The 17708-nt window shown below is 39.6% G+C and overlaps 1 protein-coding gene across 3 annotated transcripts in view; it reads left to right on the top strand.

Annotated features, from left to right (window-relative positions):
- The window catches only part of LOC118425523 (protein NO VEIN-like), a 54265-nt gene that overhangs the window by 11024 nt on the left and 25533 nt on the right, over nucleotides 1-17708 (top strand). For all 3 annotated transcript variants that reach the window (XM_035834416.1, XM_035834417.1, XM_035834418.1), the window contains 17 exons: nucleotides 3430-3620; nucleotides 4285-4542; nucleotides 4828-4934; nucleotides 5475-5651; nucleotides 6090-6300; nucleotides 6498-6697; nucleotides 7110-7314; nucleotides 8056-8199; nucleotides 8583-8778; nucleotides 9125-9260; nucleotides 9884-10003; nucleotides 10361-10517; nucleotides 11046-11158; nucleotides 11731-11884; nucleotides 12744-12992; nucleotides 13478-13660; nucleotides 14276-14469. In XM_035834416.1, the coding sequence (XP_035690309.1) occupies nucleotides 3430-3620; nucleotides 4285-4542; nucleotides 4828-4934; nucleotides 5475-5651; nucleotides 6090-6300; nucleotides 6498-6697; nucleotides 7110-7314; nucleotides 8056-8199; nucleotides 8583-8778; nucleotides 9125-9260; nucleotides 9884-10003; nucleotides 10361-10517; nucleotides 11046-11158; nucleotides 11731-11884; nucleotides 12744-12992; nucleotides 13478-13660; nucleotides 14276-14469 (2995 nt within the window). The remainder of the gene's footprint in view (nucleotides 1-3429; nucleotides 3621-4284; nucleotides 4543-4827; nucleotides 4935-5474; nucleotides 5652-6089; nucleotides 6301-6497; nucleotides 6698-7109; nucleotides 7315-8055; nucleotides 8200-8582; nucleotides 8779-9124; nucleotides 9261-9883; nucleotides 10004-10360; nucleotides 10518-11045; nucleotides 11159-11730; nucleotides 11885-12743; nucleotides 12993-13477; nucleotides 13661-14275; nucleotides 14470-17708) is intronic.

Here is a 17708-nt window from a genome sequence, read left to right on the forward strand (position 1 = left end):
ACAACAAAGAAATAGTTGCAAATAAAGTTGCCATTACCTTTACCAATGAAAATGCTTTGTTACTGTTGTTTGCTTTTCTGCATCCAAAGTTGAGTCATCTTTCTACACCTCAGTTTCCATGAAACGTCGGTGAGGACCATGCACAGTGGGTTCTGTGGTCACGTTTGCGCCCAGCTCAATATCCAACGTCTTGTCACTTTGCTTCTTGTGCTCGCCTGCTCTCGTTTGCAAACTCTCCTGTGGATTTTCTGTCCGACACTTACACGAGCAAGGCAGCCGTAGCGTACACATCTGTAGCTGCTCACCTATAGCCTGCCTCAGATCAGCTAGCCGGCTGATACCTGCAAGGGGGTTCACCACTGAATTCAAACAGAAAGCCCAGACCGCCCATGGCATAACTTGTCGGTGCAGGTTTTTTTCTGGGTATGCTTTTTGTAAAAACCACTTGACAGACATCACCATCAGAGCCAGCAGCCAGAATACAATGGCAACAATGGCAAAAATCATGACTGTGCGAGCCTTGTGTATACTGGATTGTTCATATAATGTCTTCTTAAGTTCATCTTGACTTGCAGATTGTTGCTTTGCAGACCCTGTTGCTGAAGTACGATCATTGTTCCTTGAGTTACTTGAATCATTGGTGGTTGTTTTGTCTTGTGAAGAAGAGGGATTTTCCCGTCTCCCTTTTTCTTTTTTATCACCGGCATCCCTTGGATGCAGGCGTTCTCTCTGTTTCCTCTCTTTCATTGTTTGCCGTTCCTTTAAGGCTTTATAAACGACAATGTTTAAGGCAAGCAGCATTCCAATTAGAAGGATTATGAGGCATGAATTAGCTATAACTGTCCCCATTGGTATGATTCCTATGCAGTTTCCATGTCTCAAGTATGGCTCCTCCAGACAGTTCCACCCCATCAGAGGTGCACATATAAACAGAGTAAGGACAACCCAGGAACACACAATAGCTACACCTGCATTACGCATGGCACGGGTAGACTGATTGCGGTAGAATATTGGGTATTTTACCGCAACAAATCTGTCTAAAGCAAGCAAGTTCAGAGCGGATGCTGACATTGCCTGTGAGTGCAAACTTAGAGTTTTCAATGCTAGCAAATTGTACGGTTTGTAATGATCTACACTGCTGTGGACATGCCAGAGAATCATCACTCCTGCCAAGAAGTCAGTAACAGCAAGGTTGGCTACATACTGATACATAGGCTTGTGGAGTTGCTTTTTACTTATAATTCCCCATAGCACAAGCCCATTACAGATACAAGTGAAATACCAACAAGCACATAAAGGACAGTCACCACCGTACTGAAGGTAACATCTTCGTACCAGGAACAGGCGGAGACGGCTTGGTGGTAGGACATTTGTTGGTTCAGTACTTGCCATGTGTAACACTGGAATGGATCCGCGAACTCCGTCTCATTGCGTCCCACCATGGCAGCAGAGCTGTTGTTTGTCATGATGTGGTTGTCTCCGCTCAGGTGTGGTTATAAACCCTATGGGTGTCTCCTATTCCATCCAAGAAGACCCTGGCCTAGTCAAAGATTGCTCAACCTTTTGATTTGCCCAGAAGACTGCACCTTAGTCCTTGATGTATGTTAACTTTCAGCACTCACTCACTCAGTCAGTCCCGTAGCTTGTAGTAGCCGTATGGGCAGTCTGTCGGTCTACTTGTGTTCTCCACACTCAACGGTCAGCAGCACTGATGTACAAGAATTGTAGACGGATGGTTTTGTCGGCTCTGTCCTTTTTTTCTGTTCTTCTGCTTGCTGAGACTTGCTCCTGTAGCCAACCCCTTCATGTTCCACCAGTCCTGTGGTCTGAAGAATGATATTCATCCTTCTAGAATAGTTCTTTAAAAGATGTATCTTATGACTTGGGAGACCTCCAAATATGGAAGACTGTGATTGAATAGGAATTTTGCAAATGTTTTGTGTTGTGAAAGCTCTACATTCAAATGCAAACTATGGGCGGGAAGTTGCCAGATTACAAAAATCCTTGCACTCCAACCTCCGGGGTCAAATAACCAATTGCCATCTGCAATTTTCTGATAAAAGACTGTGATTAACGGTACAGTTAGAACTTAAAGTGGCTTTAGATTTTGTACGATGAAAAGTTTGGGGTGAATAGTTATGAATCACAATATAAGTAGCAATTAAAGTGTACTGAAGCCTGCATTGGTAGTTGGCTGTTGAGAATTACAGTTCCACATTGTCCTTATAATGTGTTTGAAAATATACTTTTAAGCATCAAAGAGTCATAGACTTTATTCAACACTCTGTAAAGTGCATTATGTGACAATTATTACAGCAGCTTGCTTAAATGAGAGTTTTCTGTGCAAATTGCAGATTTCAAACTTGCCAAATTGCAGGGTACAGAAGAATGGATTCCAAGAACTGAATATGTTCATGTCAATTTTAATTTAAGTACCCTGGCGCCACAGGTCAATCATCCATAATTATACTACCCTTCCATACAGGCCAAAACATATCCACTCTTATCCACAATTATCCAGCAATTTCCTGTTAAAAGCTTTTATCACCTTCAGGGTATGTCCATCTCATTTTTATTCCAACATAAGACTACCTTAGTTTGGAGACATCAGGAAAGTAATAGGGTTCACCAAGTTCATCATCCTCAAGTGTCTCCCATTAGAATAATTCTGCCTCTTCCACAGGCTAATACTAAAGCCAAAAAAAATACCAGATACTATATATATGTATAATGGTACTATGGCTTCAAGGTTACCCCTCTAGTGTAGTCAATCTCTCAAATTCTAATATGTTTTAGGGGAAAAAGTATTTTCCAGTCAAAAATAATGTGAGATATTGGCCATTTTCACAGGAAAACAAACCAGTCACCTGCTAAAACTAGCAATGTATAGCTTGGACACCAAAATGTATAGCTTGGACCTAAAATATATCAAACTCGACCCAACTTCGGCCTAGTGGTTTCTGTGTAATTGTTTACATTGTGTTAAGATGTGCAGTTGTCTCCTTTTAATGACCATTTGGTACACATTTGAGCCAGGATGCTGAATTTTATGTGAGGGATGAAGGTAGACTTATCAATGACACCAGTATAGTGTCGTAGCCAGCCTGAATTGTTTTCTGTCCCCTGGATTTTTTATCTAGAAATCCTGTCGAAGGTGTGACGATCCTGGGGGGGGGGGGGGGGGGGGAGGAATGTTGAAATCTAGACCGTATGAAAGCCTATTTCCTTTACTTTGAGGGCAAATTTTGCTGGTAGATTCAGCTTGGTTCAATTAATATCTTTATATGACGATTTTTGTCTATCACAGAGGACAGAATGGTCAAAATTTTTGTCCATCCCCAGTGGCCAAATTCCGTCAAAGGATGGAAGGACGGATGCTGGCTTGAACTCTGCACTACAAGTACAATTCTTTATCATTTTTCCTGGCAGCTTTCCCTCCAGTCAGAAGACAGTAGGACTGCTGGGTAGCCGGACGGCAGACCAGGCCCTGATGTGTCTGCTGAGTGCACCCCTGCTGGCAGACCTGGAGAAGTGGACCCACTGGTCGCTGGTGTTCCAGCCCCAACATGGGGACCTCAGGGCCTTCATAGAGAGGAACTCGGAGACTGTCATTACTCCTGGTGAGACTTCTAGACTGTGTGTAGATCAGGGTTGTCTACAGGACCCGTCCTGGGACAGAAATGTACTTGTTGGGATGGAAAATAATTCTACCCCATCTGTCCCCAAAAATGTCATGAAACTGTTGAAAATGTACTTTCATAAGCATAAAATGACATATTTTACCAGGAAAATCAACAACATGGGCTCCAAAACAATGAGTGGGATGGAAAAAAAATTAAACTGGAATCAACCCTGGTGTCATTCTATTTTGTGATATAGTATGAAAGTTCATCATTCTATGTTGGTAGTCTTGGCTATTATTCTTTGTTATGATTCTAACATTGTAAAAACAGTAGGCAAAACTTTGTTCAAGATCTAATCATTTTCTCTCATTTTCAAGGATTTCTCAAATAAAGTAAAACAGTGACCTACCTACGTACATGTACCTACCTATTCCCTTGACATCCAGGTCTGTGGGGGGACAAGGTAGCCAAAAAACACTGAATATATGTTTTATATGATATATAGTGACAAATGTGTTATACTAATAGAGAAATGAATAGCTACATTTGTATGTGCGGTCAAAGTAAATCTTTGGCACAATGGACATGTACGCACTAGTTTTTATCTTCGATTTGCTTGTGGGTGTCAAAAGTCGAATAATATTGTCACTTTTGCATCCAGGCCCAGATCTTCGAGTGTTCAATGACCTTGGTGCCCTTGAGGTGGCACCGGGGGTTCTTTTGCGAACTACGACACGGGCCACTCCAGAGACCTTTGCAGAGCATGCTGGGAACGGTGATGTCATCAACACTGCAGGGCACCTGGTTTCCATAGTGATGACCAGCAGTGGTGTTAGTCATGCTCCTCTTGCTCTGCTGGCCAATCACATGGAGGCAGCTCTGAGCTGTTTGGTGGTAGATGGGGGCCATGGAGCACCAGGTATATACTGTGAAATGTACTAAATACTGGGTATTAAACTATTACAACTGTATGTAAGTTTGCATTATGTAGAGAAAGTCTGTAATGCTAGTTCACCTCTGTCTGTGTTTATTCTTGCGTGCCAGATTCTTGCGTGCCGGATTCTTGCGCGCCGGATTCTTGCGCAGATTTGGCACGCCATTCTGTGACAAGATCAGACAAGAAATTTACAAAAAAACTGAATGTTTTATGCAGGTATGAGGTCTCTGAACACTTGTTCATGTAGTATTCTGTTATCCTTTTCAGGTGCACCCACTTCAGATCATGGGACAGCTGGGAACAAGGCTGTGGAGTTTGTGCTGGGTTGTCTGGTCAGAGTTCCCACAGTCCTTTGCCAAACCTTGGCCAATCAGGTTAGTGCTATCCAGATGGTCAACCCTTATACAACTCATCCAGCCACAGTGGGTTGTAGGTCTTTCTGATTCTGTCGGGTCAGTGCTCATTTTCTACTGTGTCTAGGACAACTTTTTTTAACCTCCCCAACCAAAGTCAGGTACCCATTTTTACACCTGAGTGGATGAGGTAAGTTGTGTTAAGCTCCTAGGGCACATCATTGATGGCATGTCAGAGGAATCGAACCCAGGAACACTGCTATGCAAAGACGACTCCTTTCATGCCTAATCTGCATAATTCAACAAAATTGACCTTGACCTTCATCTTTCCAGTCTTTGACTTTGACTTTTGTCCCTATTACAATCCATCCAAACGTTCTAATGTTATGTGACCACAAATATCCGGAAACAAAGTTTTACACAAACACACACAGACAGACAGACAGACAGACAGACATATACAGACACATCCAAAATAGTACCTACATTTTTCATGGAGATAACAGGAAGTTAAATGCTGTAAAATTTTATGGAGAAAAAATTTTTTGGGTTCGCTCACAGGTGTTTCTCGAGCCACTGGGAAGAGTTGTTGGAATGACCACGTCAAAGTCCCTGTTGCTGCGAGCCTGTGGAACAGACGAGCAGCACAGCAAGCTGCACATCCTGGGGCTGCTGCTAGGGGTCGGGGAGTGGCAGCAGGATGTGCGCAGGAGGGAGGTCAAACCTGTCAAGGTTAAGGTAAGGTCAAAGTCCTACAGATGGGTCAAATCTCAGTCTTACATCTCAGATAATAGTAATAATCAATCTGTTGGTATCCTTAGCACTGCAGGGTAAAGTTAAAGATTTTAAGTTCCTTAATGAGCTTTTTTAAGGTGAACTTGTCTACTGGTACACTAAGACCCACAAGGACAAGAACTGCATGTCACGTGTAAGACGGCCCCAGCAGATGCAGGTTTGCTGTCTGGCACGACTATGGGAGAATGATATATGCTTAGATTTATATATTTGTTTGTTGTACTGTTATGGTTTATGATTCTTTAAAAAGTTATTATCCGTACCCGTTCCCCTCCTTATGAAAAATGTCTGTGTGACAGAACAATCTATCGATATGCAATATTTAAAGCCTTTAAAAAAATGAAAAAGTAGTGATCTCAGCCAGTAAATCTGTTTGTCCAGTCACCTGATGAAGATTTTGATGAGTCATCAGTGACAAGTATGGAGGAGCAGGAAGAAACAGAGGAGGAGGAGGAAGAAGATGAGAAGGAGAAAAAGATGGAGAAGCAGGATGAGGAGGAACAGGATAAAGAAAAAGAAGAGGAAAGTTCCAGTGAGGAAGAAAGTGACTCAGAGGAGGATGAAAAAGACCAGGAGAAGGACAGTCTTCAAGGTGCATGTCAACTTCTTTTAATTGATTAGACAGGAAAACAGTTATATTTTAACTGAATTATTATAGGTAGTGAATGATGTGAACACTATTGCCTCAAATTTAGCTTAATACATTAAGTGTCTTAGTGGCAGTGCACAACTTACCAAAGAGTAAAAATGGTAAAATATTTAATATATTGTGTACATTTGTACCTCCAGAAAAACCTACCACTAACACAGAGGAAGTAAAGATGCAGGAGAGTGGTGCTGAAGTCAAAGATGGGATGGAGGGAAAGGAACAGAAGGAGGAGGCGGAGGAAGGAGAATCAGAGGAGTCATCTGAGTCTGAGTCAGCTTCAGAAGAGGAGAGTGGAGCTTCAACAAGCCAAGACATACCAGATATGGACCCGGCTACAAAGGTTCATATTGCAAGACTTAAAGACTTCTACCTTCTTTCATTGTATGAGAAATGCACATCATCTGTCTTGATGATATTGTAAGATGTATTTACTTCAGGGGAATAAGGGCACAAGCCGTCATACTTTTGAACCGGTTGACTTCAAAACAAGAATGAATTTGTAAAATAGATGGCGTGAAATATAAGTCCAAATTACTAGCAGAAGTCTATTTTTAACTTCTTTTATTGTATGATAAATCAACTTTGTCAGTCTTATTGACATTTTCCATTAAAGCAGAAGGTTATTGTGTTAACTTCTTCAGTTGTCAGGTTTTTTTTAGATCGAAAGCTATTCATACAAGGGGCACACATGTATATTATCTCTCTTGTATGAATAGATTTTGATCCCCCTCTGTATGTCTCCAAACAAACAGGCCTGTTGGAAAGTGGTAGAGGACATCCGCAGGAATGAGTTTGGGGTGGGACTGAAGCTTGAGAAGAAGGGGGAGGACCTTGTGGAGAGACACAAGAAGCGGATCGGGCGAGGTCTGGAGCGCCTGTCCAAGGAGCTGTACACCAAGGACACACACTTTGTCCTGGAGCTGGTGCAGAATGCTGATGACAATGAATACGAAGCAGGTGATTTTTTTATAGATGTAGATGCAAGTCAACAAGTTTCTGTAACTCTTCGCGGGATAACCTACATATCTGTTGTACCTAAAAACAGGATATTTAGGGATATCACGTTGATGGACGGTGGCTTCAAATTCCTTTTTTTTTCCAATACAATGCAGTTTGAGACCATAGTCCGTGGACTTGATATCCCGAAATACCCTGGGGTTAAATACAACGGATAAGGGTTACCAGGCAATAATGAAAGGTGAACTAGCATTACCACCATGATTCTTGTACTTCAACTTCAGACAGTCACTTTCATCCAGTCCACATGTAGTTGTTGTGGGACTGGAAAGATATTGCTCTTAAATACCCTAACAGTAAGTCAGCTGAGTTCATTTCTTTTCACACTGTATTGTGACAGTCTTATAAGGATGTCTGCCATATAGTGAAATTTGTTTGGCTTTACGAGTCACGGCAATGTACAGCTATATAAAATCCCCCGTCTGACACAGTGATGGACCTTATTGATAAGTGTGGAGGTCTCTTAAAATTGCTCAAGTATTCAAACCCAGGACATCAATTATTTTGAGCGAAGTATCCTAACCATCATAGAAGAAGAACTTAAGAAGAACTTTATTGCATGACAATTGTACATGATACAAAGTATGGCAACAACTATTACATAAAGTACAAAATAGAGCATCATATATACTACATGTTTTTCCTGAGAAATACTATCAGTAACAACCTGTTTTTCCTCAGATGTGTCTGCCACCCTTGTGTTTGTTGTGGAGAGGGAGAAGGTGACTGTGCTGAATAATGAGTCAGGGTTCCAGGAGGCCAACATTCGGGCTCTGTGTGATGTGGGCAACAGCACAAAGGGCAAACACAAGTTTGGTTATATTGGTGAGTTAGGAGTGTTAACTGTTGCTTTCTATTGATTATCTAACTGTTGTTTTTTTTGCATTTTTTTGATGCCACTGTTGCAAATGAGTCACAAGAGCAACTCCTATACTATTCACAGGAAAGCACGATATCAGCACACTAGTCTTATCAGTATTATAGGTTATGAAAAAACAAACTGACTTAAAAAAGGCTGAGTTATCATCACTAAGAATTGAGAGTAAATTTAAAGTAATAGTACAAAAAGTATTCCTTACAGCATAGCTGCTTCTTTAGTCTAGTTCTGATTGCAGAAATTAGATGCATAAAACATCACCTTGCATGTATGTACCCTTACCTTACATTAACAGTTACTATCTATTCTCTGTACTTTCCTACTCATCTAGGTCACAAAGGCATTGGCTTCAAGTCAGTTTTCCGAGTGTCGGACAAGCCCGAGGTCCATTCCCGCGGGTACCACATCTGTTTTGACGCCAGCAGTGATCCCATGGGCTACATCCTTCCCCATTGGCTACAGGACCACGGCTTCCAGCTGGCTGCTGATGGTATCGAAGGCACAGAGAAAGTTACAACCACCACAAAGTACGTAGAAACATGTTAATTGTGATGAGGAAATGAACTGACACATAAATTGCAGAAAAAAAAGCCACATCAAAGAATTACAAATACTCAGAAAGATACGATACAATATTCTGTTCATAAAACTTATTGTCACTTTGTATGTGTAAGATAATAAAGAACAAAAAGAAAAGGAAAAGTCCCCTTTTGTTCATGGTATTTTGTATCTATCAACATGATTATATGTGACTGTCAGTATAATGTTTGTGCACACTAAAGAAGCCAAATTACAAGGTCTCAATTCAATAACTGATGTAGGACTTCAGTTTGGATATTAGACAATGTAGAAAAACTGCTGTTTTTCTTGCAGCTGGGAGACTAGAATTGACTTACCTCTGAAGCCTGACCTTCAGCTTTCCCGTTCCCTTGCCAACCGTTTCCATGACATCCAGCCTTCCCTGCTGCTATTCCTCCACAAGCTCAGGAACATCACCATCATTGATAAGGTAAAGAAAAAAATCATGCAGAATCCAAGTTTGTTGACTCTACTTTTGTAAGAAGAACTTTTAGGATCCATACAGTATTATCTCTTTTGCCAAAAAACAGTTACTCCAGCAACTTATGATATGATATTGGAAACAGTCATACTTAACAGATAGTATCCACTATCTTTTGTCAGTGACACTGAATCATATATCCCTTAGTTTGGATTTTGGATGACTCTTCTGCAGACTCCAAATCTTATATGAAATCAGAAGAAAACAAAACAATATGGGCAAGGAAAAACAAGAAGTTTTCAGAATAGATAACATAAATGTTGTAACAAGAATCAAAGTGACAAAGCATGGTGTCACAGTCAACAAATCTTTTATTCCTGTGCTCACGAAGAATGATTAACCAATTAAGCCTACCACACTAGTGTCACCTCCACAACTACATGTACTTTCACTTACAATGACATGGCTACCCCAACAGTGTCACTTCTACAGGTAAACACAACAGATTTTGATATTTTCTTCTCACATTCAACATCACTTTATGGAACCATGACTGGATAAAAAGAAGAACAATCTCTGGAGTAAATTTAATGATGTTGTTGCATTATAAGTCTTGCATCATCTCCCTACAGATGGAGGGCAGGTGCCACTGTATGGAACGGCTTGATGTCAAGGACAATGTCATTGAGATTCATCATTCTGGGGGTTTGGAGCGATGGCTGGTCGTCAAGAAACTCCTGGATGCAAAGAAAGTAAGGAGGGATCTTATTGAGGACTTGTTATAATCATTTATATCATCATTGATAACTTTTGGCATCTGTGACCAAACCAGCATTATGGAGTTGAAGCCAGTTTTGAAAAATGTATGACATTCTTAGCAATTTAAGATACTGTTTCTGACAGTGTGTTTCTACCTTGTTTTCATCATGTATACTTGTATACTCAAAATTCATATCATGGGATTGTGGAATTAGATATTTTATGCAGCCATTTTGGCCAATGTAAGCAGTTTCACATGAATGATATTCTTTAGAAGAGAACTTTATGATTTGTGTTTTGTTATGATACATGTTTTTTTAAAATAGTTTGTAATATTTCTCGATGTCTAGGTGAGTAAAGACGGAGTAGAGAGCACAGAACTTGCCCTGGCCTTCCTGCTAGAGTCTGTGAGAGAGCAGTCCTACCAGCAGCCCGGTCTCCCAGACAAACAGCCTGTGTTTGCCTTCCTACCTCTCAGGAGCTATGGCTTCAGGTTCATTGTACAAGGTCAGGAAACTTCATAAGTCCTGTAGTTTCATATATGAGAATTCATTTCTAGTCCTGCAATGTCTGAAAACAAATTACGTGTACATATTTTGAGAACCTATCAAATCTGTGGTAGCTTTTATTTAAACACTGATTCTAACTTTGAAATGTATTTCTGTGCACATCCATAACTGTTACTAGACTGACAGTATACTGTTAGAAAGGTAGAATGTTCTGCTAATGTCCTACCTAGATAGCCTCTTGCATTATGTAATACATGCATACTTCTTTCCTTTAAAAGGCAATACCCTAGATATAATTTAGATCAGGTCTGTGAAGTAATGACAGAATAACCCTTTAGATGTGCAAGCTGGATGAAACTGGTGATGCTGTACCTGTGCAGTTTTTACTATTATATTATTGCCATTGATATGTTTTAGCACAATAGTTTACTGTAGTAAATTCTGACATAGTTTTCTGACTGTCCTTTCAGGTGACTTTGACTGTATTTTGAACGATTCTGACATAGTTTTCTGACTGCCCCTTCAGGTGACTTTGACATCCCCTCATCCCGTGAAGACGTAGACAGAGACAGCCCGTGGAACCAGTGGCTGCGGGGAGAGGTGCCCGGGCTGTTTGCCCAGGCCCTGCAGTCATTCAAGGTCTCTATTATCATTTTTATAAGATGTTGATGAAATGTCCTTTCATTAGAAAAAATTAAAATCATGTAAAGTTTTTTTTGGTAGTAGTGCGTAAATTCTAATTTGCCATTTTAATCAGTAATATTGTAATGGCACTTACATCAATAAAGTACAGTGTATTACACACAATTTAGAGTTTTCTGCATCATCTAATATTCAAAGGTGGTAATTAGACAATATACAAAGATCCACCCACCTTAAATTGGAATGATGAAATAGCTATTTTAGAATCGTGCATTGAACTGTTGTGCACCACTTATGTTATAGAATAAATCATGAATTCTTGGCTTTAAAAAATACCCATATTCAGCTTCTTGGATTATTATTTTTCTTCTTCTGTTAGTACCCATGGTCATGACGATAATCATTATGGCCCATACACAAGGTACCCCAATTGTAAGTATGATCCATTCGCAACAGGAAGGAGCCCTATGTTTTTCGATAAGTGGAGTGATTTTTTTCAATGTGCTCAAGGTGTGAATCTCACTGAACACAGGACTTCCATTTTGTTTATTTGTTTGTTTGTCCTGTAGAACCTGGAGGGAGTGAGTGGTGTGGAGGCAGTGTGCAGGTTCCTACAGTTTGTGCCCATGCCTGATGAGATACTGGATTTCTTCAAGCCTGTGGCCATGCAGATTGTGCAGCACATCAAGGCACAGGCCTTCATGCCTGTCCAGGCAGAGGATGGTGAGGCTACGGGCTTCTCACCACTGCTTAAAGTTTAGCAAAAGATTGTTTCCAGTTACATTTCTAAATTCAATATTGAGGCAAAGGACATCAGTAAAGCTATGTCAGTAAGTGTCTATGAGTAAGAGAGCATTTTATAATTCAGTGGATGGCATTTCAGCACCATGGAACTTCTAGTAACTGCAATTTTGAGGATAGGGAAAGAGACCTCACTTCTAAAACTGAGGTTTGGAGCTAAAAATATATGGGAGTGCCTATGTTTTGCCAGGTACAATTTGACAATCTAAAGGGACATACTGTAAAATTAAAGTTACTGTTTTCGGTCATTTCTCTACATAATGAGTTGAGTCTATCTTATTACACTGCACAGCAATATTTACAACATATGACTACAACTTTGTTGAGCCGTGAGGATGTCTTGAAATATGCGCACTTCCCTCCGCCGCTTGAGTTGTCCGCCATTTTATTCAACTCGCCGGCGAGCCAAAGTGCGCTTTAGAACGCGTTCGGTGGTTCGCTCGAATCATTACTGAAGTTTGTTGAAAGTCCCCGCTAAGCTCCGAAGATCTGCGACCGCAACGGTCGATTCGGAAATCTACGGTCGGCTTACTTCCGGTAGGCTACCCGGAAGTAAGTGAATTTGGTCGCAGCTTACTTTGACGTTGTTAATAAGCACTAGAAATGTGATAAAATGACGCAGATAAGTTAGAAATAAGTTGCAAATGTCAATCTGAATGGAGATGTTCAAGTTCAGAACATTTGAAAATTTGGCGGCAAATTTCTACATTATGTCCCTTTAAAGGAATTTTCAAACTTTGTATTAAATTTAATTGCTGTTTTCTAAATATTATTTCCCTAGGACAAATTTCTTGGAAGCTGCCATCAGAGACCATCCTTTCCCATGATCCTCTTGTGAAAGATGTGATTGACAGCCAGTTGCTTAGCAACACTCTGAACCTGTTCTATATCCATGGCGATGTGGCTGCTGTCCTGGAGAGGTACCCTGCACTCTCCACTGTGCTGGGCATCCAGAAACTGTCAACCAATCATCTGATAGAAGTGGGGAAGGCCATGGCTACTACCTTCATGCAACAACCTGAGGCTGGAGGTAAGCAGTGGGGTTCTTGCTTGAATGTCATTTGCATCTTCCTACAATGTCATGTGTCTCTGTCATTACACATTCCAAAGCAGAGAAGAATGTTGTCTTGCCAGCATGTGTATAATATGTTTTGTATTCAAGGTGTTATTCTGTCATGGTTTAGGAACATGGTGAATTTTTTTTGCCAAGAAAAACATGACCATATATGGTTAGCTTTGAAATGACAAATTTTGCAATGTGCAGTGTGCGTGACCTATCTGTGATATAGCTGTGAAAAGGAAACTGTGGTAAAACAAACTTTTCTGTATCCAATTCCAAATATTTGCTTTCATTATTGCACATATCAATTAATGTTATGAAGTGAAATGTTTATAACAATTTTGTCAAATGTGCACATCCTTTCAGTTTCAGTCTAACTTATCTGTTTTGCTGACTTCTAACTTTTTCTTCATTGTAGCTCATGCAGAAAATCATCTGTCGTTCATTTGTTCCAGAATCCCTGTTCATGGTGGCAAAGGTTGCTAAGTGGTTGGCGTGTGTGCACCGTGCCCAGGAGCAGGAGTACAACAGCTCGGACGAGATGGTGAAACAACTGCAGGACATCTGCATCCTGCCACTCTCCTGCGGCAGCTTTGCCTCCGCCAACGGACCCACCATTTTCTTCCCACTGTCTGAAGGTCTGTGATCCGCTATATATCTATTTTCACTCCACCATGCCGTAGGTATGGTACGGAATGAAAATATTGTTTTCATCATGTTTCTTCTTCGACTCCTATTGCGATCATTAACTTTGGTATGATATAGTGCATGAGATATTTAGTACTAAAAGGGCCCATTATCATTTTTGGCCCAAAATCATGTTCATAATTTTGTCATAACCATTGATTGTATATCTTCATTTGGGGTTGAAATTTTTCAATGCTGTGCTAGGAGAAAATGTTCTTTGTTCAGGTTATTTTATAGCATTACCATTGTGCTGGTCATTTTCATTGCTTGCCTTAAATGCCTGAATTGTCCAAAAGTTAAGTCTATGGATTTTATGCAGAGATTGAAGAGTTTTCAAATATTGTTTACCTGGATGTCTTACCAACATAAGCATGCCCTTTATTGGACTTAATCTATTGTATAGGACACTCTTTAAATGTTAGGTTGCTTCAGACTAAATACTATAGAATTTTAGTAAAATTATGAAATGAAGATAAATCAAAACAGTAGCTAAAGTTTGATATAGAATAAGAAAAAAAAAGTTCCTGACATGTATGTTCATGTTTTCCCCCACCTACCCACTATAGGCCAGGTAAAGGGAGTGACATCAGTGCTAGCACGGGACTTGAACACCGTGCACCCTGGCCTGCTGTCCCTCCTGGACGATGTGGGGAACTCCCACGCCCGACTGATGCTGAACACCCTGGGGGTGAAGAAGATCTCCCCCATCGATGTCATCAACCATCACATCCTGCCTATCCTGGAGTCTGAGGAGTGGAAGGTTTGTGGACATGTGCCTTCTTGTTTTGTATTTATCAGTGAAGAAAACGTAAAAATTTAATGAATGTTGTCACTGTAGTTGGCCTAACATTTCAGGGGATGGTCAGGTTTGTGTTTATGCCTTTGTTTTGTATTTAGGCGATGTTGATTTGATTACATTGTATATGGATGACATCTGTGCGTACATTGGTATTTTCGGCTGTTTCCAAAAAGAAAAGTTTTCAAGTGTAAATCATACAAAGCAGCTGCAAAAGGAGCAAATATATACTGTGGATGAAAAATGTATATATTGGAAAGCATTATACTATTGTCGTAATCAATTCTAAGGTCAAAGAAGAAGATGTGAAAACAAAAAGTAAAGAATCTATTGTTAGGTTTTTAAATACTGTATTTGGTCATTTGTTCAACCTTCCAGACCATTTAGATTTCATAATGAAGGCAACTTCTTTTTAGCCAAGCCTTTTTTTATTCGCACACTAGTATCAATTTTGGGGTTCCCAGGGTTCCATATAATCAAAACCATTGTGGCCTTATCAGTGAAGTATACCTATACAGTGAATATTGTCACTGTAGCTGGCCTAACATTTCTGTTTAGAAATTTCAGAGGGTGGTCAGGAACTCAACCCAAAAGCAGCTACATTTGGTTCTTTGTTTTGTAAGTTGTTGCTGTTTGTCAATTGTTAATTGATTAAATTCCCCCTTTAGGCTGTACTGAATGGGTCTTAATAAGTGCTACACGTATATCATGGTTTGATGTACAAGAAAAAGGGAGCACAAACATGACACGATACAGAATATTTTGACCTTTGAATATGTATTCAAATCAAAGAATGAAGCAAGTAATATGTCAATGATATTTAAGTGTTAAAAGCCTCAGATACCTGTAAATTTACGTTGTGTTCTTTAGACAACTTGAATGATCGGATGGAATCATTGTCAGTTACATGACATAATGTACTGTATATGATTTACATGGATCTGAATACACATGTACATCGCATTTGTGCAGTATATACATGCATGTAGTTAGGCAGATTTGTCAAATAGTAGGACTGCAGACCTTTACACATTTATGATGCTACATGTAGTTTTTGCAGCAGTCTCAAAGTAATACATGTACAACTTCATTGGTGACTAAGAAAGGAGATGTTCAGATCAAAATACATCTTCCTCCATTAATATACTAGTGTCTATTAGTAAGTACATCATGGACTCAAATGAAATTTGATTATTCCAAGCTAACAAAGCTACAAATTCCCTTATTCTTTTTATGATATGTGCTACACATTAAAAACACATTAAAAGTGATTACCATATTCTTGATTATAATGTTACATCCTGGGTTGTGTATAATACAACGGTACTTTTACTTATATCATTTCCATGTATTTTTGTGTTCAATATGGTCTTTTTTTCAAACAAGTTCACAAACATAATAGGTATAGTACAGATGCTGTTACAGTATTACATCTTAAGGGTGAATGTTGTCTAATTTGGAAATATATACAATTGATCTATAGAAAAGATATACATTAATGGTTCCAAACTCCTCAGTGATTCCCATTACTTTCCATGAAAGTTTCTTACATGTACATGCATGTAACATGAAATAAAGGTCCATCATCCTTAAGCAATATTATCTGACTTATTAGATAAAAATTATGATATTAATCATATAATTCATAAATAAAAATGTAAATCAGTAAGATTTCTCTCTAGATACATTTGTATGGTCCACCTAGAACATACATTAGTACATGAAATAGTCAGTGTGTATCTTTCTAGTCAGTCATGTACATGTACTTTACTATGGTACATCGTCAAGATATTCACATTATTCTGACTCATAGAATTTAGGACATTGTCCCTAACAGGATGCCAGGACTTACTATTGAAATTTTGTAGTTATTCCTCCAAAACAATATTAAACTCCTCAGAAGTCTATGAATCATCTAATGCAAATGTACTGTACTACATTGTACCACACATGTTAAAGAGAATGAAACATCTGTTCTGCTAAAGATTGTCTATTAATCTCACAAAACGTAACAAGGTAGTCTCATTTCCCTTGTGGTTGAAGTTGAACTCTTAATATCTTGTGTCTTACAACATTGAAAAAAAATCAGAAGCTGTGCACAATTCTTCTTGTTAAAGAGAAAAGCAGAAAAGTTAAAGTAGAAACCTTATTGGCTATTGGCTACATAAACCTTTTGCTCACATAGATTTTGACTTTCTGTCATCATCTTTGTTTACATTCATACCACGAATCTTGTCTTACTATTGTCACATATAAATAAAGGAAAAAGGAAAGTGATCTCAATCCAGTTTTAGCTCACTGTAGAGCTAGTCTTCCACTGGTCATGACAGAGAAGAAAGACGCTAAGCACCTTATAATGTACAGTATTTACAGGTTCATTGTACCGGGGGAAATTCCCCTAGCTCTTTTTGACAAGCACAATAAACAGTGGACCACGGCTTAACGTCCCGTCCTAAAGACTGCAACGCTTTCTTGTAGCGTGCATTTCGGGTGAGCGACACAGCCGGAATCAAACTCACGGCTTCTAGTTACAGGGACAGGGCCACGCACTAACCACTGGACTACGCACACTACATTATACACTGTATCAGATTTATCCCAAGAGGCATAATTTGCAAATAGATCAATCAATATTAAAACTTTGTAAGACATTAGGCAATAAACATGTTTTTAGATGTCGTTTGGATGTCCATTCATTCTTTATAGGATGTCTATTTCATTTGAAGGAATCCTAAACCTGGTCAATCTTAAAGTTGGTTTTAAAAGTCTGTTAGACAACTGTTTAGCCTTAGGAATGCCACATAAATCTATAGGGGATGGTGGTATGCTAAGTTTTCCAGTTGTACCCTAAGGCTGTTGTTAAGGTTTTGTTAGGGTTTGGTAGATGTGCACACTATCATAGCCATCTGCTGAGTTGCTCTCACTTTTGGTAGCATGGACTTTCTTTGCTTTTTTAAGGGGAAGAGGGGGAGGCTGATCGCTTGGAACTTTGCTTGTTTCTGGGGATTTAAGGCTCTTGTATGCATGTTGAACAGGGGGAGGTTGGTCATCTGGAACTTTGCTTGTTTCTTGGGATTTAAGTGGAAGAGGGGGAGGCTGATCACTTGGAACTTTACTTGTTTCTGCAGCTGGTGGTTTAATACTCTCGTATGCATGGGGAAGAGGGGGAGGCTGATCATCTGGAACTTTGCTTATTTCTGGGG

This window comes from Branchiostoma floridae, chromosome 11 (assembly GCF_000003815.2).
Source record: "Branchiostoma floridae strain S238N-H82 chromosome 11, Bfl_VNyyK, whole genome shotgun sequence".
NCBI lineage: Eukaryota > Metazoa > Chordata > Leptocardii > Amphioxiformes > Branchiostomatidae > Branchiostoma > Branchiostoma floridae.